The sequence below is a fragment of the Phyllostomus discolor genome, chromosome 5 (assembly GCF_004126475.2).
Source record: "Phyllostomus discolor isolate MPI-MPIP mPhyDis1 chromosome 5, mPhyDis1.pri.v3, whole genome shotgun sequence".
Lineage (NCBI taxonomy): Eukaryota > Metazoa > Chordata > Mammalia > Chiroptera > Phyllostomidae > Phyllostomus > Phyllostomus discolor.
The window spans coordinates 141945569-141966683 of NC_040907.2; the positions used below are offsets into that span (position 1 = coordinate 141945569).

General features: G+C 35.7%; 2 protein-coding genes across 7 annotated transcripts in view; one reads left to right on the top strand and one right to left on the bottom strand.

Moving 5' to 3' along the window:
• PRKG1 (protein kinase cGMP-dependent 1) overlaps positions 1 to 21115 on the bottom strand; it is a 1342121-nt gene that overhangs the window by 1305404 nt on the left and 15602 nt on the right. The gene's annotated exons all lie outside the window — the stretch shown is intronic.
• Positions 1 to 21115, top strand: part of A1CF (APOBEC1 complementation factor) — a 79433-nt gene that overhangs the window by 18612 nt on the left and 39706 nt on the right. For 2 of the 6 annotated variants that reach the window (XM_028513791.2, XM_036027556.1), the window contains exon 2: positions 9430 to 9573. The exons of 1 other annotated variant lie outside the window; for it this stretch is intronic. In XM_028513791.2, coding sequence (XP_028369592.1) covers positions 9475 to 9573 — 99 coding nt within the window. In that variant the 5' untranslated portion in view covers positions 9430 to 9474. Of the gene's footprint in view, positions 1 to 4962; positions 5181 to 9340; positions 9574 to 21115 lie in introns of those variants that run through there. 3 more of the 6 variants (XM_036027555.1, XM_036027557.1, XM_036027554.1) reach the window with 3 other exon arrangements.

Sequence of the window (21115 nt, forward strand, 5' to 3'; positions counted from 1 at the left end):
TTTCATATCCTTTAGTAAAATTTTATCATTTTCTTCATATATATTTTGGATATTTTTCATTAAATTTATTATGTATGTTTTGTTTATACTGTTCGGATTTCTCATTGCATTTGTCATTCCTGTTTAAATAAGGAATATTTAATTTTTAACTATTCTTTTGTAGTATTCTTTTATTAATCCTAATGGTTTGTAGAATTGGTTTACTTTTTTTAAGATTTTGTTTATTTTTTAGAGAGGGGAAAAGGGAGAGAGAAAGAGGGAAAGAAACATCAACATGTGGTTGCCTCTCACGCACCCCATAATGGGGACCTGGCCTGCAACCCAGGCACATGCCCTGACTGGGAATTGAACTGGCAATCCTTTGCTTCACAGTCTGGCACTCAATACACTGAGCCACACCAGCCAGGGCCGGTTTACTTGTTTTTCATGAAGAATGCATGATTGCAGTGTTTGACAAGTGTAATATTTGCTTCATATTTGACAGATGTTCTTTATCAACTTAGGAATGTTTTATGTTTAACTTACTAAGGGTATTTTTTAAAGCAATAGTGGGTGTTGAATTTTATTAAGTGCCACTTTTACATTTACTAGGTGACCATATATGTCTTCTTCCATATCAATGAATAAATTAAACTAAGCTAATGGTATCACTAAGGTTGAGTACTCTTTGTATTCTTGTATTAAGCCCATAATGTTTATTGTATATGAGTATTTTGCTACTTTGCTATATATAGGTCATATCTATAGTTACATGTGATAATGGTCAATAGATTAATGTCTGTGATATATTTGTCTGGCTTTGTATCAGACATATGATAAACAAGCCTGTAGATAGTTTCATAAGCTTTCTGTTTTTTCTATACTTCAAAAAGTTCTACATAACAAAAGAAATATTTGTTTCTTAAATGATTTGTACAATTTGCCTATTAAAACCATCTGGAGCTTGTGTTATTCGAGAGGAGAGCATTGAATTTTTCAATGTAGTTTATTATTCAAATTTTTAACTTACCATTGAGGTAATTTTGAGAATTCATACTTTTTAGATAATTGTATACTGCATCTATATTTTTCAATTTATTTATAAAAACATATCTTTCTATCAAAGTGTCCAGTCTGTGCTTATATTCATTTATCCCTCATTTTTAAAATAGGTTTTCTCCTTTATACCATGTCCAGAGTGCCAGAGGTATACTAAGTCACCAATCTCTTTTCAATCATCTTACATTTATTTATGAAGTCTACAGATTTTTCTTTTACTAATTTTATCTTTGATTTATTCTAATTTCATTAGTCTATTTTGTTCTTAGCTTCTTTGATGTAATGCTTAGTTATATTATTTTCAGCATTTTTTTATTTTCTAATAAATAATATAGTTTTCTCATAAAAGAATCTTGGTCACTTCTCATCATTTTTATTATAGCTTGTTTTCATTGACATTAATGTAATTTAACTTATTTTTTAATTATTAGAGGAGTGGTATATTTTAAAAAGCTGAAAGTCGCCAAATAATCAAGAATGAGAAATTTAATTTGTTATATCACCCAGATATAACTAGCTAGCCTTTTATAATCAGTCTTTATGAATATAAAAATTAACACAAAACAGACTATGTATTCTCTCTTATAGCCTTCTTTTCTACTTGATTTTATTTCATGAATTATCTAAACCATTATATATTCTACTATAACATCAATTTTATTAGCTGCACTATACCACTTCTTACTCAAATATTTCTTCAGCATTCAATATTTATGTTGTGTCTACTTTTCATTATAACACTAAGATGCTCCATGAGACACAGACACAAACAGACTGAGGGTCTTAAGGATATTTCTGGTCAAAAAATGAAAACATAAATAACTAGATCAATTATTAAAGTCATATGAAAGAGGTTAAGATAATGCATTCAAAACTACATTTCTCTTCATCTCAGACATTGCTAGAAGTGAGAATAGCCATTCAGAGAACCACAGGTGATGGCTAAGGCGAGTCAACCACAGAAACAGATAAAGAACAAAAAGGGAGTATTTATTGAGCACTTTCTGTATGCCAAGCATTGTTAGGTGCTCTTATGTCCAATATCCATTATCTGATTTATTAAATCCTTTGTTTTAAAAAAATCAAGTTAGGTATTAGTGTTCCTATTCTTTTCTTAGAAAACAGGGTCTCAGAAAACAGGATAGAAAAAGTTCAAATCCTGGTGGCAGAACTGAAATTTAAATGTAAGCCTGTCCTTCCCTAAACCTGTGTAATCTTCTAAAGTAAGATAAATATATCTACTATCAACAACTTTAATTTCTTTATTTTGGGCCTTAACTAGGCCCAATTGACCAGAGCCAAATTAATGCACGATTCATTACTAGTGCCTTAGTAACATGAAAGGGATTCTGGTTAATTATTTTTTGGTGTTGTTGATATATATTGCTTTGAAACAAATAAGAATCCACATATTGGGACTTTTTGTGATGTTTTTATGGCTACATTTTGGAAATTTATGTATGCACATATTCTATTAATTTTGTTATGGTTCATGATGTATGGTCAAATAAAAATTATCACAATAATTCATTTCCAAAATAAGCCTAAGACCAATTACAAACATTTTTCCAAGGAGAATAATTGAGCTAATTCATATTTCTTCATCAAGTAATACAAAGTAATATTTACTTAGCACCATTAGGCAAATGCATTTGGTTATAAATCCTTCATAAACCATTTCAATACAATCTGAAACTCCTTTCATGTAAAATGTCCAGGAGGTTCTAGAAGGCTGAAATTGATAATAAAACCACTTGTTGGTTTATGCATGTTGCATAAAAGTTATGCTACATCATTCGACATCAGTGCACCGTAACACATTGGGAAAGACTGGCTTTGGTTTGGAGAGGTCCCAATGGCAGGGGAAAATCATCAGTTCACAGTGTATATGGCGTGCATTGCTAGTATAAGTCTCCCACTCAATTACAAAAGAACACCTCTCCTCTGCTTATGGAGTCAGAAACAGTCTTTCTTCTCATTCAGTTTCTCTATCTATGCTCTTCAGGAAAAAATAAAAGATCAACTGAAATTAATAATATAGAAACTATGATGTTAACAAAATAACTTCATTTCCTAACTCTAAGTTGTATAGTGCAGTACCTGGTATGTCATGGGTATTAAATTAATATTTGTTGACATTTTGGATAAAGTTAAGAATTATTACTTCATTTAATTTTTAACCACTAAAACCTCTCATTTAATTTTGTCTTTATCTTTCAGCTTCTTTGTGTTCTCCTCTGCCTGTCATTCATGACTACCATTTCTGCTTTGGCTTTTCCAACCCATTCTTTCTTCACTCTTTAAGTGTGTTTTTGTACCATCTACTTCTCTTAGCTTTGTCTCATGTCTTTCCCACTTTATTGTGTTGAAAGATGTTAACAAACTTGTTTTCCCACTTATTTTTGTTTCCCTAGCTGACAACTTAGGTCCCACTAGGACATAAAAATCTACCAGTGTTGTCATACCTTCAAGCAAATCTAAATAATAGTCACTTAAAATCCTCTGTTTCTCTCCCACAACTTAATTCTCTATGTGAGACCAATTGTTATGGACAAATAAATGCTCTTCCTTGTCAGAGACCAGGGTTATAATTAAAGAGCAGCACACAGTCTCCTCCCTGAGGGTCTAGATTTGGAAATGTCAGATTTAAAAGCCACCCACCAGTTTCTCTCTTCCAGGTTCCTTCTTATCTGTTTCCCTGACACCTTCCCTGACCCAGGACCCACTAGTACCTGAGGGCCACTGCGGTTAAAGGTCAGAAACAGCAGCTCTGACCTTGCCCAGCAGTGAACTCTGGAAATTTCTATCGAGCAGTCTCATCCAAGTGATGAGGTGAACTGTTCACCCACTCCACCTGTGATTTCAGGAAGGCAGAAATCACTAACTCTCAATGACTTCTATGTCCTTCTTCCTCTTGACCAAATAGGCACTAAAGTTGCAACTCTAAAACCAGAAAGTCACTAAGAAGAAAAGTAAATGCAAATGTCAGCACTATTTTCAATCCCTTTGCATTCAAAAACTCTTACACTCCTATCTCTCACACAGATGTGACAAACACATTCATAAGCACGGAGAAGCCACTCAAGTCACTTTCTCACATAAACCAAGTTCATTCCAGGATAGAACTTTCAGGAAGTGACTGAAACAAGAATACTAAGTATTAGGAGATTGGATGCAGGTTCATTTTACTGTACTTTCTAAAATGTTGATCCAAAGTCTTCCATTTCTTCCACAAATATTTATTGAGCACTTAACATATGTCAGGCTAAGCCTTCTAAGCAAACGGATCAGTATAGCAAGTCCTCACTTAACATTGTGTGAAGGTTCTTGGAAACTGACTTTGATCAAAATGACTTATAATGGCATCAGTTTTACCATGGGTTAATTGATACAAGCAAGAGTTAAGTTCCTACAGCATATTTCTGTTCACAAAAATATCAGCAAACTTCTAAACAAAGACCCCAAACCCTTCTAAAATAAATGTAAGTTACACATACATTTAAGAAGTAAATACAAAGAGAATTCTTTTCTAACTCATTATTCCAGTTCAGGGTCTTGGGGTCCAGAACCCACCCAGCAGCTTAGGGCTCAAGCATGGGATGCCATCACCTCCAGCAGGCCCTTTCTGGAGTCCCTTTGCTGTTCCTCCACCCTGCTTTCCCCTCCAACCTGAGTTTTAACCGTCACAGTGGTAAGTCACGTTGACATGCTTGCTGTGTGCTAGCCCTAAGCTTAACCCTTCATGGGGGTTTTCTCATTTGATCTTCACAGCAGCATTGTTCACAGCCTGCTTGTTACCCCAATTCACAAATGAGGAAACTGATACTTATGTGGGGGTTGCGAGTAGCCATGATTCTTCCCTATAATACTGCCTGTAACCTTTCTCCCTCCAACTTTCATTCCTTTGCCCCTTTCTTCTCTTAGCCACTCTCATCTACATAACAGTACTGTTCCAGCAACCTGTGGGATTTCTTACTGCAGAAACTCTGAATCGAGAAGCTCAAGTGTTTAGTGATTGTACTGCCTCTCCCTATATACTGAGAAATCTTCCAAAGCCCATTCGACATATTTACTCATGTAATACAATGACCCTGAGAGAAATACTATTACCTCCTCAGCAGGAGATACTTCGACACCAAGAGGTAAAGGAACTTCCCCAGAACACAGAGTAAGAGTCAGAATGAGGATGTGAACCCAAAATGTCCAGCTCTGGGACCTGCATTCCTATTCAGGCTTCATCTTACATGACTTAGCAGGATTAGCACAATTGATCCATCAGCTGTTCTCAAAATCCTTTCCTCAGTTGGTTTCCAATCCATCTTACCTGGTCCTTGTCCTACTTTTCTGACTGCCCCATCCCATTCTCCTTTGCTAGTTTCTCCTTGTCTCCCTGACTTCCGAAAGTCAGAGTGCCCTAGAGATCAATCTTTGGACATCTTTTCTATACTCAGTCCCTAGATGACCTCATCCAATTTTACAGCTTAAATAGCTCTATGTAAATAGCTTACAAATCAATATGTCCTGTCTGGAACTCTCTGGTAAACTCAGACTTGTATATCTAACTGTCCACTCAACCTCTCTCCTATTGACTATCTATGGCATCTCAAAACCAACATGCCAATGGCTGAGCTCCTGCTCTTCTTCTACAAACTTGCTACTCCCCAACTCAGTTAATGACAAGTCTGTTCTTCCAGTAGCTCAGGCCAGAGCCCTGGATGTCATTCTTAATTCATCATTTTTTCTCTTACAACACATTCAATTCACCTGTAAAATATAGCCAAGATCGGACAACTTTTCATCACCCCCTCACTATCACCACTCTATTTCAAGTGGCTCTTACCTCTTGCCTAGATGTTGCAGTGGCTTTTCACTGGTCTCCCTTCAACTTCCCATAACTCCCCTCAATTCCCCTCAACTCCCCTGCCAACTTGAGTGAAGGGAATGAGGCACCACCTTAAATGCAAAATTTAAGAAACATCAAAACTCTGTAATCATGAAAAATGATATTTTAATGTAATATTTTTTAAAAACTCATCATTTAAGATAGCAAGATTTTAAATAAAAACTGGACCAGACCCTGTCTTTGCATTACTCACCTCCTTTCTTCACCTTACTCCCAGTCCCAATCCCACTTGACTTGCTTCAAGTGTGCTCAACAGTTATTGTTAAAATTTAAGTAAAATCTTGTTAATCCTCTGGTTTCACATCCCAGAGCAAAAGCCAAAGCCTTTTTCATGAACTACAAGATCCTACGTGACCTGGTCGACCATTATCTCCCTAACCCCAACTCCCATTTCTCTCCTCATTCACTCAGTTTCAACCTCTCCACATGGCCACCTCACTATTCCATCAACAAGCTCGCACCTTAGGGCCCCTACACTGTCCATGCCTTCTTCCTAGAATCCTCTCCCTCAAATACACCCCTTGCTTCACCCAGTTCTCCACACAAATTCATTCTGTGTAGACCACACTACCTAAAATTTCACCCCCTCACACAATTTATTTCACTTCATATTCCTCTTCCATTCTTAATTTTTTTCTCCCCAGAAATTATCATAAGCACTCTGTATATATTACTAATGTGTTTTATTGTTTTACCCACTATATAACTCCATAAAATAATTCAAAGCTGAGATTTTGGGAAGAGAGGGGGTTGTTTTGTTCTCTTTATATCCCCATGTTTCAAAAAATTTGTGAATGATAGTAAGCACTCAGTAGATATTATAGTGTTTGAATGAAGATTGATTAAGTGCACATGAGTGCTTTCCTTTAGCTCCAATAGTCTTGATGCCAGCTATGGATAGACTTTGAATTCTATTACCTCAATAAATTACATCAGGGACTATGCTTTCAAAATGCAGTTGCCTAAGATCTGAAGAATTCACAGGATGCTAACTTAGATAATGTATTGCAAAACCTTTATTTCAAATTGACCAATTTTTGAAACAAAAGTTTGACTTACTTAAAAAATATTTATGTGGGATTCAAGTTCTTGCCTTAGATTATCAAAATGGGAAGATCAAGTTGCTTTTGAGAAATAAACATTGAATAACAAGTTTCTCTTACGGCAAATCCTGAATTTTATTTCCATGTTCTGATTTCTAATGATATTATATTAAGATGTTATACAGATTTTCTTAATTTCACAGTGAAGCTGTGTATAATCAAAAGATCTTTCTGTTGTAAAATATCTTTGATTCTCTTTACTAATTATTAACCAAAACTAAAGATAGGTTTTGTAAATAAAACTTGTTTCACCATGAACTGTTATCTTTTGATAGAAAAGATGAAGTTCAGCAAAGAGCAAATCTTCAGGTCAGCCAAAAGACCATAGACTTTGCCTGCAAACACCTGTAGGACATTCATGGCTAACATCACAGACCCCACGTCCAGTCAGGGCCTCCTGGCTCATGCAGGTTAAATTCAGCGCTGTGGCAGAGTTTGAGAGTGTCCTGATGAAAAGACAGTTTAGTAACATCTGTGAACAGGGCAAAAGTTAGATTTTGTCTTAAAGTCTAATTTTCTTTGTAAATCTTCAAAATGCCTTTTGTAGTTTTATGTTTTTAAAATGATTTAAATATATTTTTGTAGATGTTTCTATGACTGCATTCACCAGCAGGTTGGGATTATAAAGTGAAAACAGGCCTTGGTTCCATCCCCCCCACCTTGTAGTGTTGAAAGAGCATTTACACTATAAATGTGTCAATAAGGTACGAGTTACACCCTGGATTTTGATACATATATCAGATCACCACTATCATAAAGATGCTTTTTAATTTGTCTTAGCCAAAACATGAAGTTAGGATTTTTGTTTTCTTTTTAAATCACTGCCTTTGGAAAAGTACAGACACAAACTGGTATGTTAACTGGGTTAGCTTATGCTCATAAAACACACTGCCCTAAAGCTGGGCGGGAGATGGAGCTGACATACCAACAGCACTAACTACTCCCAGAGAGAAAGAATGAGTGACAACTGCATTGACCTGGGTCAGAAGTGAGCAAGAATTATTAGAAAGGTCAAGGGCAAGAATGGGCATGCTTAATATGAAGAGCATAAAACTGTTCTGTCCCTATAACAGCTAATTGGTATTATCTTTCTGGAATCTCATTATTTTAGTTTTTAAAATTATATTGAAAATATTACTTTGTAAATGATGTTTGCCTATTAGATTGGGAACTTTTTAATTCTATTATTTTAATAATACTTTGAAGCTATGTTTTACTGAAATAACCACCTCACCGTTTTCATTTTATTTGGTCACCCAAATTTTGGCCCAGTGTCCTATATTATTAATTCATTCTGAATCTTTAAATGACAGTGAAAATAAGTACAGGAAATCTCAATACACAGGACAGAAAAGTTTTTAAAGGGCCTATCATCAAATGTGTTAGATTTGCATTTGATTCATAAAACACGTTTCCTCAGTCTTGGCTGGCAGAGCTCATGAAGCACAGTGAAAACCAGCACAGAACCTTCACTGCACCATCACACTTGAACCCAGGAGTACACTCCCTCCACGCACACGGGAGACTGCAGAGCCACACTCCACCATAGCCTGCTCCACCATAGCCTGGGACATCCAGCATGGCCATCGCCTTTCCCTGGGAACCTGTGCATTTGAACAATCATCACATTTGGAATGGGTTTCAAATCATGTCCCCAAATAGAATGCATAAACAATAAAATGTGGAAATTGCATATTCATATCAACATACGTAAACATGGACATGTGTAAACTTCCATAATTTCTTAGATTTTTACAAAGGGCCTCATGTCCTCTACTGAGTCCTCTGTGTGGTATGTGAGCCAGATGTTAGTAAGCCCTTCCAACACCACTCACAAGGATCCACTGTTGTTTTGTTAAAACCCAGGTGACATTTTCATTACATCAGGTAGTTTGTGTGATGACCCCTGTATATCTGCCACCAGCGCACTGTTTTAGAAAGTTATCTTTGGTTAACACAGAACAGGTAACTGAAGCTAAAACTCTCAGGATTTTGGTAGCTTGTACTAGTTGATTTAGTAACAGTGCCTTCTTCCCACATCTGCAAGGACCACTCTGCATATTCTTCTAATTGACAAGAGCTAATTTGTGTTTAAGCATTTGGTAACATTCTGAGATCACTGGATTGAGAATTATTGATCTGCATTCTAACTGGGGATGACATATTACTCATTTTTGACTTCTCAATTTCAACTGAAATCAAACATTTTTAAAAACTCTTCCTTAATAAGGATATTTAACTGGCCTAGTTTGTGTGTGGCTGTTAGTTGCTTTAACCTTGATGACTCCGTTTGCAGAGAATGTTCCTAAAGATGTCCCTCATGAAAAGGACAAGTTTGGACTTGGCAACAGCAATTTACTTAATTTATCTTAAATTTGGTTTCAGTGAGCAACCCTAATTAACCTGATTTTTTGCTGATAATCACTCTCAATGGAATCAAATCACAAATCCGGGGATGGATTGAGCGGCAGCCAGAAGGAAGCGGCCCTTCGCGCACTGGTCCAGCGCACAGGATATAGCTTGGTCCAGGTAGGCACTTCTTATGACATGTGCTGAGACCCACAGAACTCAATGCTGAGACACTGAGTTCCCAGTGAGACTATTAGTGGTCTTAAGATGCAAAATGGGAATGGTCAGTCATATAACTCTTCAGGTGGGTGTTCCTTTCCAATGGGGGAGGAAGTTGCATCATTTTAGTTGTGCATGCACCCCTGCTGGTGATGTTCTTTCTACTCTTGGTTATCAACTCAACTTTAACTTGTCATTTGCAAATGAAATCAGTGTCCACAGTCACAGAGACTATCACAGTTTTTAAAGGCAATGTTAGTACACAGAAAGGCAGCTGGAATTTATGATCCAAAGATGTTGGTGAAGTAGAACCAAGCCATCATTTCAAGAATCATCAGAGAACAAACTATCTAGGCACAAGCTTTGGTTTCCAAAGAGATCATGGCAGATGCAGGAGGACTGCTGAGATCCAAGGATCTCACCATCTAACTATTCCAGTTATTTCTCATAACATCGACTCAATAGTTTAGGATAAGGCAATACTTTTTCTATTATGTTCACCACTTTTAAAACAATCCTAAATTGTCTATTCACAGATGTTAGTTGTTAAGAATTATCTGTATATTATTGTCTTTAAAATAACTTCCTTTACAGAGCTTTTCACATATTAAAAAGCAAACTACTATCAGACATACAAATAATCTTATTTGAAAAAAATAACATTGCTCTTATTTCAGTAAGACTAAGTATTATAATTCTCAGCAATTTGATTGTCCTGCCCCCACATAGTTTTCCAACTTAACCAAATCTCTGTTGTTGTGAATACCAATGTCATATGGGGATAACAATAAAATAGGCAGCACTGTCCCTTTATCCCGTGGTCCTCCATCAGATTGTTACAAAATGTACTACATTTAGTTTTCAACTAACGTCATAAGTCGTGGTGTGCCTTTGCAGAGACAATGCTCAGCGCTGTTTCTAATTCCTCATCCTAATGAGAAGCTTTTAGTTATACTTCAAGATTTCAGAAAATATTATTTCATTATAGAGTTTTCAAAGTTTCATTTATGTCAAGGGCAAGGGAGGTACTAATAGATTACTAGTTTTTTAACAGTTAATAAAAGTTAAATTATTCTAGAAGTTTTTTATCTCCAAATTTAGTGTACTTCAAAATTAATGACTGAAAATTTTTGTGCAGCCTTCTACCACATAAAGTGGAATTTTATAATTCATAGAAATTTGACCAGGTAACAGTTGAATAGTGGGAACTTTTTCCTTTTATATTCAATACTTCCAAAGATGTTATAATATCAAGTATTATTTTCAAGTCGGTATATTTGAAAAAGGTCTCTGTATTTGAAACATTCATGCAAAGATGGTGGTATTAGAAAGCATTTAAACCCTTTTGAAATGTAATTTGTCAATATTTATAAGAACATTCCCCTTCTGTGAACAAATCTCTGATGTTCCAAAATATAATGATAGAAATACATGTAAACCTGACTAGTATGGTGTTATTTATAATACTTCAATCTATCAAACCTAAATGTATAGAAGGAAGGAGATTATTAAGTTATGAAAATACATTCAAGAAGCATAATTTTGTAAGAAATAATCCTAAAACAATATAAATTGTCTGTTTAATTTTATTCTGGGCTCTGGGGCTTCCTTTTCCCCCAGATAAAACTCAGGGGAAGTCTGATGACTTTTCTGATAACCTTCAGGTAATAAAAAAAAAGATCTCCACTTTGTTTTTAGACCAGTATAGTAAAAACAACTTCATTCAAAGTTACAGCTTATTTCCCTTTCCCAACTATGTCAAGGTGGAGTGCGATTTCTTTTCCATTTTCCTCCTTTATACTTTCAGAAGCATAGTTTCTATGCCAGTTCACTAACTGTAATTCCTGACTCAGAGCTGGAGCAGAAAACAGGAGTGAGAGCAAAGGAAAAAGACAGGGGAGTTCTTTCCTGACTGATATTGGCCTTAGGCTCTCTGAGCCTGGCAGGTATGTAGTGCTCATGGGATACATTGTAGGACCATCAGAGCCATCCTTAATTCCATGGCTGGGGATCTCTCACCTGGCTACACTCTCCTCTGGCTGGCCACTCTCCTGAGCCTGGGCCTCCTTCTGCAGAGATTTTTAAACTCAAAGCAGTTCTCTTGGAAAAGGTGAAACATAACCCCAGATTCCGATACATGGTCAAACTCTGTTCCCCTGGAAACACTCACATACTCTCTTACCCCAGCAAACTCTGGAAGCACAGGTGACACAAAGAAACCAGCTCTCCTGCTCACCAAAATCAAAGCAGCAGGCCAGTCTGCTGCTCACGGGCAGGATCCCAGCAATGAATTAGACTCCCCAGCCTAGGGTGTTCCCTAATGCAGAGAGCACCTATGAAGCTCCCTGAGTGCTTCCCTACAGCCCCTCTCCCCTGCCTTAGGTAAATTGAGAAGGACCTTGCAATTCCTTCCATTAAGGGGTAAGTAGGACTCACAACACACCAGACGGTGGTCTCCAAATATCTTTGAATAAATTCCTAAAGCTCCTTTCACACTCTTCAATCTCATCTCCAAACTGCAGTGTAGAAGAGGAGTGGGGTGTTCAGTGAAGAATCTAAAACAGTTAAATGATTTTCTCTACCTCTTTGTCCTGCTTGGTGGTCCAGTGACTTGGTTTCCTATTCAAACCAGAGGCCAGAGGAGACCCACTCTATCTTAAAATCCTGTTACAAATGAAATTGTATTCCGTCTTGAAATGATCATTTAAAATATTCTGCAGGATAGAAAATTGTAATGTTATTATCACAGCTATGTAAGAAACTTGTAAATAACAATAGTTTTAAAAGAGACTCAAGCAACAAAGATCATTTTACAAACCTAATGTTAGGTTTTAAGGACATTTGCATCATAAAGGAAAAGAGCAAGAGGGCTATGTGACTTTGTAACAATGTTTTCAAGTAAAATACCCTTAAAAATACTTGGTCAAACTGTATATTACTTTGATCTTACACATTCAATTACATTGAGAAAATGTTAATAAGAATTTAGAACACATGTTAATAACAAAATAACAGTGAATGTTTATCAGGCACTTATATTCTAACTGCTTTATGTATAGTAATTCATTTAACCCTTAAAACAACACTATGAGGTAACTGCTATGTCACAGAGTTGTCCAACCTGCAGCCCACAGGCTGCATGCAGCCCACGATGGCTATGAGTGTGGCCCAACACAAAATTGTGCATTTACTTAAAACATGAGATGTTTGTGTGATTATGTGTCATATTGTATTTAATGTGTGGCCAAAGACAACTCTTCTGCTTCCAATGTGGCCAAGAGATGCTAAGAGGTTGGACACCCCTGTTATGGTCATTTTCAGTTTCCGGGTAAGGAAAATGAGGCACAAAGATGTTAGGTCACTTGCTGGAGATATAAAGGCTATAATCCCAGTGTTATTGGCCAAAATGCCTGACAAGATTTACAAAACTGAGAGCTACTACAATGTTATCTTTAAGGCTGCAATTTTAGAGGTTAGCCTGTTAGGGCATTCTAACAATATTTTCTTGAGCCTGAACTTTGTAACTTAAGTCACTTACAATAACACTTATTCGTTAGCAGAATGACCATTAGATCAGAAACTGTCCAATCATGTACAAAGCTAAAATTCTAAAACCTAGTTACCTAGATTTAAAGCCTCTAATGAAGGTGTAAATGTTTACATGGCTCAGTTCAATCATTTTGAATTCATTAGAAACTCCCTACTGATTTTGGCTGCAAAGGGCTAAAAATCACCCAAGACTTCAAATTAGAGATGGTAGAGACTGCTCTCTACCACATGCAAGGTGCATAATTTTGAGCACAGCCTTTAACCACTCTAGGGCTTAACTTCCCACCAGATTGACTAGGACATCCCCCACTCTATCCCCCATCATTTTGTGATTCTAGTATCTGCACAGTCTGATCATTGGTCAGCAAACTGCACTGATGAGTTGGAAGAAGCATATACCGAAACACAGCCTCCAAGTCTTTATAATTTAGAGAAGATTCTTTAGCCTTCTCAATATTTCAGTCTTCCTATCTGGATTGGAGGAAAGGTTAATATTGTTATTAAAAAAACAGGGTAACATCAGGTTTACAATGAAAATAGATAACTTAATACAATTCAGGATGTACACCTATAAAATGATCATTTCAAATTTTATGATAATTACTAAACTAGGGTTTGAAAGATTTACTTCTGTTGTAACTTTGCAGTTTGATATTGAATGTTGAATACCTGCAAAACAAGAATTAAAAAAACAGGGCGATTAATTTGTGTTCTCTTATCACTCACAGGACAAATACAGCTGTTAAAAATAGAGTTTTGCAGGTTACTTAATAACGTGAGCCAATGAGTTATATGGCAACCGATGTACCAATACCTGCTTGTTTGCAAATATACTTTGTGATATCATTTTTAAATAATTGGATATTTTTGGATATTGATAGCTAAAAATTTTTTATCAAATTACTTCAGGGAATAAAAAAATGCAATTCCCTGCAAATAGCAGACATTTAATAAATATTGATGAAAAATGTGTAATATTGACAAGTTAAACCTGCAAATTCATAACCACCTTATGCCACATAGAAATATTTTGGAAGTATGCTGCAGTGTTAACTCATAAAAAGTCTTTGTGTCCAGGCAATGGACTTCGTGTGGTGCTCTCTTTCCTTACTTTTTAACTCTTAACTGTACTTTCCAGGTTTTCTAAAACTAGCATATATTTGGGAGTCAAAGAGAAAATCCCATTGTGATGATTCTTTCCTCAAGAATTCATCAATGACAGGGGTCATAAACTCTGTGCCATGTGATGCTCCTTCCATCTGAAATCTTCTCCTTAAAACTAGGCAAAAAGCAGGGGGTAGGGGCTAGGGAGGTGAGCAAAAGAGAAGAATGGGGACATAAAGAGGCTCCACGTGGAGTGATGGGCACACGATGCAGTGTGCAGATGATGTTTCATCGAGTTGTACACTTGAAACCTGTATGGTTTTGCAAGCCAATGTCACCCAATCAGTTTAATTTTTTAAAAAGGCAAAATATACTTTTTATAGATGAGCATTTTCAGAAAACTTTCTGCCCTGTGTGGGGTTAGTTTACATTAACTTTAAATCTACTACAACTAAAGCTAAATATATATTAAATAAAGATCACCCTAAAGTAGATAGAATATTTTTAAAAGTAGACATAGGATATTTATATATAATTTTTAATTATTTAACATATGGTATATATTAGCATTCTCTTTCCAGTTACCCTATTGATAACCTATTTTCTAAAAATCATTACAACACAATGCATTTATGTAAGTTATGATAGTACCATTGCTTTCTGTCTCTCTCTTTTTAAAGATTTTATTTATTTTTAGACAGAGGGGAAGGGAGGGAGAAAGGGAAAGAAACATCATCATAGATACTGAAGACTGACAGAGATCAGATGGGATGGGTTTGGAAAGCTATTTATAAACAGTAAAATTCAGCAGGAAAAAACTCATGAACAAAGACAAAAATATGGTTATCAAAGCAAGGAAGAAGAGTGGGGCAAAGTTAGATGAGAGTAAAAATAATTAGTTGTTGATAAAAAAAGACTTGACTTTGTATGATGAACACAATAATATATTCAGATAATGTATCAAAATTGTACATTTGAAATCTATATAAAATCACTGAATATCAACCATATATCATTCAATACTAGATAAATAAATACTAAAAAAAAAAAAAAAGACCTGGCTGGCGTAGCTCAGTGGATTGAGTGCAGGCTGTGAACCAAAGTGTCGCAGGTTTGATTCCCAGTCAGGGTACATGCCTAGGTTGCAGGCCATAACCCCCAGCAACTGCACATTGATGTTTGTCTCTCTCTCTTTCTCCCTCCCTTTCCTTTCTAAAAATAAATAAATAAAATCTAAAAAAAGAGACTCTCTACTCTTAAAAAAATAAAAAGAAAGAAAGAAAGAAACGTCAATGTGTGTTTGCCTCTCATACCCCCCCTACTGGGGATGGCCCACAACCCAGGTATGTGCCCTGTCTGGGAATTGAACCAGCAACCCTTTTGTTTGCAGAGTGGTGCTCAATCCACTGAGCTCCCCCTGCCAGGGAAGTATCTTTAATTTCTTAATGCAATGGGTGTCCTTGGTAAACAGAGTTGTTTTTTTCTGTTTTGTTTCTTTACTTCCTATTACGGAACACAATGTGTTGATGATGTTAGGTCTTGACAGTACAGGTGTAAAAGACATACAAGGGGGGACCCAAAAAACCCTAAATTTATTTATAAAAATTGTGTTATTCTTACATGTTTAAACTTCAGTCCCCTTTAAAGTATTCTCCATTGGACGCAATACACCTATCAAGATTTTTTTCTACCGCTCAAAACAGTTTTTAAACTTGTTGATTTTGATGCCTTTTAATGCTTCTACCATTTTTTGTTTCACCTCTTCCACATCGGCAAAATGTTTCCTTTTAAGGACTTTTTTCACCCAGGGAAACGACAAAATGTCACTTTAGGCCAGATGGGCTGAATAGGAGGGATGGGGCACAAGGGTCATGCTGCTTTTCATAAAAAAAATGGCTGACAGTGCAGTGTGGAAGGGTGCTCATAAATCACCCATCATGAAATGGGCTAATGCATTAAAAGAGTCTGCAGAAAAAAAAAATTCACTGAAGCCAAACACAGTGTCTCACAACAATGCCAGCTGGTACACTGATACAGATGGGTTCCTAGAACACTCACCTAGTGAGGGAAGCCTATACTACAAAAGGCCACCCTCCCAAAGGTAATTCTGGTTTTGGGGTCCCCTCTCATACAGCCTAACCTCAAATGCATATAAGGTAGTTACAATGAGAATGACTTTATTCAAAATTTAAAATGATAACATAAGACTGCATTAAACACATGTGGGTGCTGTCTTTCTGTCAGAGGCTTAAAACTGACAATAACCTTTGACCTAAGGTATAAGGATAAATATTTAGATATAAGGATGTTTATAATAGAGAAATTTATAATATTTAAAAATTAAGCATATCCTAAATCTCCAATAAAATACCAGTTATATATACTATGATCACCCTTATGTTTCCAAATTATACAGCCATGTATAGCTCTGATTCCAAACAAAGACATGGAGAAATGTCTAAATTTTAATACTTACTTAAAAATCAGAATAAAACATATAGGCTTCCAAATAATATTTTAAGAAATTATTCATACAATATAAACTATTGGAAAATAACAAAATATAAATATCTGATTGGGGTAATATTTTGCTTTATATTCTTTATTTTCCAAACTTTCTCTAATAATGTGGATTATTTTTATAAGGAAAAATCTCATAAAGAAAAAAATTCTAAGGAGCATTCAATTAGGAGGAGAAAATTGGGAAATTTTTATGCAGAAAACTATTATTACAGTTGGATAATAGGAACCTGTGTCCATTAAGCTATTCTAATTCTTTGTGTGTTTGAATTTAATATGAATATAGTCCAATTCTTTAATTCAATATTCATAGTTTTAAAAGCCCCAGAGTTATATAGTTCAATAGAGACATAAATCAGAGGTCTGCAAACTGTGATCCCTGACTCAGATGTGGCTACAGCCTGTTTTTGTAGTGACTGCAGGCTGTGAATGTTTTTCACATTTTTAAGGGGTTATTTTTTTTTAAGCCCAAAATATCAACTATCTGGCCTTTTACAGAAAAAAAGTTTGCTCACCCACCTATAATCTTTAATCTGTTACTCTATGTTAGAAGCTAATCTATAATTTTAAAAGAAAATTCCTTATTACTACTTAACCAAAATATTTGTAAAATGCACAATACCCTTGAGCAGTGAAGACACTGTGTGTGAATTTCAAAGATCCAGTAAGATTACAGCAGATAAATAAGAAAAATAAGTGGGCTTCCTCCTTCTCTTCCTTTTTCAATTGGCCTTCAGCCTCAATTCTCTTAAACTAGGAAGAAAATATGTCTTTAATTTCCACCCCTTAAATTTTGCTTTCTACATATGTTCTCTTAAATGGAGTTTTAATGCAACCACATATTTTATTCCAATGTGTTCAATTCATCTATGACTATGAGCAAGCCATAGGTACAAAGTATGGTGCTAGATCCACATAAATCTGATGTGGATACACTACCTCTTGTAAGGGGGCCCCAAATTAAGTTAAACCCCCCATATCTCTGGCTTGCTACTTTAGTAATGTTATGTAGGCATTTCTCAAATTGCAATTTTTCCCCTACAAGTAATGCAATAAAAATAAGTAACTTAGGACTTCATCAGTTCCTTTAAGAAAATAAATCAATACAAAGTGTTTACAATGGACTTCACCTAGATTAGCTCAGCAAGATGCAGAAGGGAGAACACTGTGTCATTGACATTCTTTTCCAAGCACCACATGAAAACTCTAGGGATAGAAATAGGAATTTGACCTCATGGTAAAATTTAGATCCTGGGACCTATGTTTTCTCCTATTGCCTATTCTCACCACCTGTTCATGTCCCTGCTATCCAAGGACTTAGGTCATTCACCAAGTGCATGAAAACTAATTCTTTAAATAGGTAGACGAGGCAGGAGAACAGGATGGGGTCAGCAGGTCATTGTAGGCACGTGTTTCCCTTAGCTTATCACCCCAGCCACGCGCAGGCCAACTTTATTTTAAAACTCTTTTGAGGCTTTGCTTCTACTAGCCAGAAATGCCACAGCATTGGGTGTGAGACTCCAAATGAAGGAACAGTCCTGTGAATGCTTTTGTGGAAAATGTGTGTGCTGACCTGTGATGGGAACTGAGCATCCCAAGAAATAGACACATTCCAGAAGCCATTTCCCAACAGCAATGAATTTCTCCTCGCATAGCCTAACAGAGATGGTTTTATATGAGGTCTTCAATATAAAGTTCAAAATCTTTGCAAACTATGTTGTTTCCCTAAAAACCAGAAGCACATGAGGTTTTCCACTTTACCAGCTTAAAAATCAGTGTGAACTCCATAACTCAAAAGCCCAGTAACAGACCTCTCTTCTGGACTTTATACTTTGCAGACAGCTTCAGGATTTTTTAAATTGTTACCTGTTGGTGTAATATAGATCAGCAACCAAATTAAGTGGCTCTTCATCTGCAGAACCTACAAGGTTACCATTATGAGATGCAAGGTACATAGACAAAGAAGGAAACAAGGGAGACTGCAAAGCCAGACCATTAAGAATATTCAAGGACTTCAACTTTGATCTTTTTCAACATTGTTTCAGAGGTGCCTGGAGAGAGCTGAGATGAGGTTAAACAGTACATTGACACAGCATTAAATAACTTTAAAGTTCATCCTAAGAAAATTACTCCCCTTCCAATTCTGTTTCAGACACTCAGATGAGGAAAGTCAGTGGTTAAAGGTATGCCTTAAACACCTCTCCAGCCCCTAAGTTTTTTAAAATCTTTATTGCATTTTTCCATTACCATTTAGTCCCTTTATACTCACCTCCCCACAGCAATCTCCACACTGTTGTCCATGACCATGAGTCTGCTAAGCTTTTAAACATAAAGATCAGCACTAGGGCTCAGCTTGCAATGGACAACGTCCAGCTAGAATTTAATCATGATTTCCCTCCTTTGTAATTGCTTTTATAATTACCTTTCATTTGTGGGAAGTGATATGGGTATCCCAGTTACAAGAATGATATATATTTTCTGCATAAGTTCCTTTAAGAAAATAAATCCAAAGATAGTCATTAAGTAGTTAATGAAGTAGATGTTAATTGGACATGCAATTGGAGAAACACTGATTTTTAAAATCCCCATAGTATTCCCTTTAAGGATCCTAGTGACCAACTCACAAAACATCAAATGAATATTTTCCCACATTTTAATATGGTGTCAAAGTCTGCCTCTCTTTTACAAGCATCCTAACACCCTCATAAGACCTTTGCAATCATCTAGTCAACCCTATTTCTTTATAAATGAAGAATTTAAAGTCAGGGAAGATTTAGTGTCTTGCCAAGTCTCTAAGCTTCTCAGAAATTTAAATTCATGGGAGTGTGGTAAAAAGAATAATGACTGTATAAAATTTCTCACTGTAGATTATGTTTCTCACATTAAAAAAATGAGTGCATTGGATGGAACTCTTCTTGGCATATGTTGAACTAGGGAAGGACAGAAATGCAACTACCCAAACTGCACATTCTTTATCTGCACATGGACAAATGTCTATCTGCATGTGGACAGCTTTCTATAATTTAACCAGATATTTGAGTGCTATATTAGTCAATTCAAAAGGCAAGTGAAAAGTAAATTAGGTAAATAAAAATTTGGATGTGTCTATTGAATAAATTATATGTTCCCAAAAGATAAAAAGCCTAAAATATACAAAGCAGTTGCCAAAGGTTTTCCCTAGTTATTTCTTGGATGGAATTTCAAGGTTCCTATAGGTTGGAGCAGTGTGTCAAGATGCACAGCCAGAGCCAAAAGTGAGCATGAATGCAGCAAATCCTGGTATCAAAAAAGTAAACATATTCTTTGCAGTCCATAATTATGTGAACTTGATTGCAAAATGTGAACAGAGGGTCTTAGAAGTGAGTTGGCATTTTACTTGTTCTCTTTTGTAGGAACACACATACACAAACAAAAAAAAGGTTTCTGACTTTTAATTCTATGTGAGGATATTCTTGAATTTAATATTCCCATAATTGGCCAAAAATTTATCAAAAGCTTTATAAAATAGAAGTTATGTTTAAAAGCCTGTTTGCTTATGAAATATTGAGATACTGAATTTCTAAACTGTGGTTTGACACACACAATCCTTAAAGGTAAAGAGAAAATATTAAAGATGATATTATTAAATGCTTCCTTGGATAAGTTAGTTCTGCCTTCATAAGACAACTAATCATTTGAAATCAAATTAGGACTATTTTCCTAGGCAATAGCCCTTTGTCAGCCTTCCAAAATGATAGAGAAACAGGATTTTGCTAATAGTTGCTAATAGTTTCATAATTTGCTAATAGTTGTTTCCATGGGTGAACCTTATCATACATTTTTAAAGATCAAGTGCAAGGGCTTTAGGGAAAGTGAAATAAATAGATAAATTGCCAAGGACCCAAAGCCATTTGCATTTTTCTTTGTGCATTTTGCCATAAATACCTCCAAAAATATTATTTATTTAGAATTCATTAACTTCACTATTTCCATTCAGGTTGATTTTAAAAGTAAACTTTTTCTCACTTATGTAAATGAAAAAGCCACAGGTTTTATGTGATAATTATAATTTTCCAATATGCAATAAAACAAACATATAACTCCTAAAACAAAACATTGGCCTATAAACAACCTAATGTCATCTCACACACTGCATTTTGAGAAATGCTAAGCTATATGGTGACAAAGCTAAATTTCTGTTTGTGTGTTATGTCTATGCCCTGGCTTGGTTTCTAACTGTGGCTCCACATTTCTACAAACTGCACCACCCCATTTTATTGCAATTGCTATTGCTCTATTTTTAGAAAAATAATACCTGGCATCCATATTGCACATGCCTTGCAAATACTGT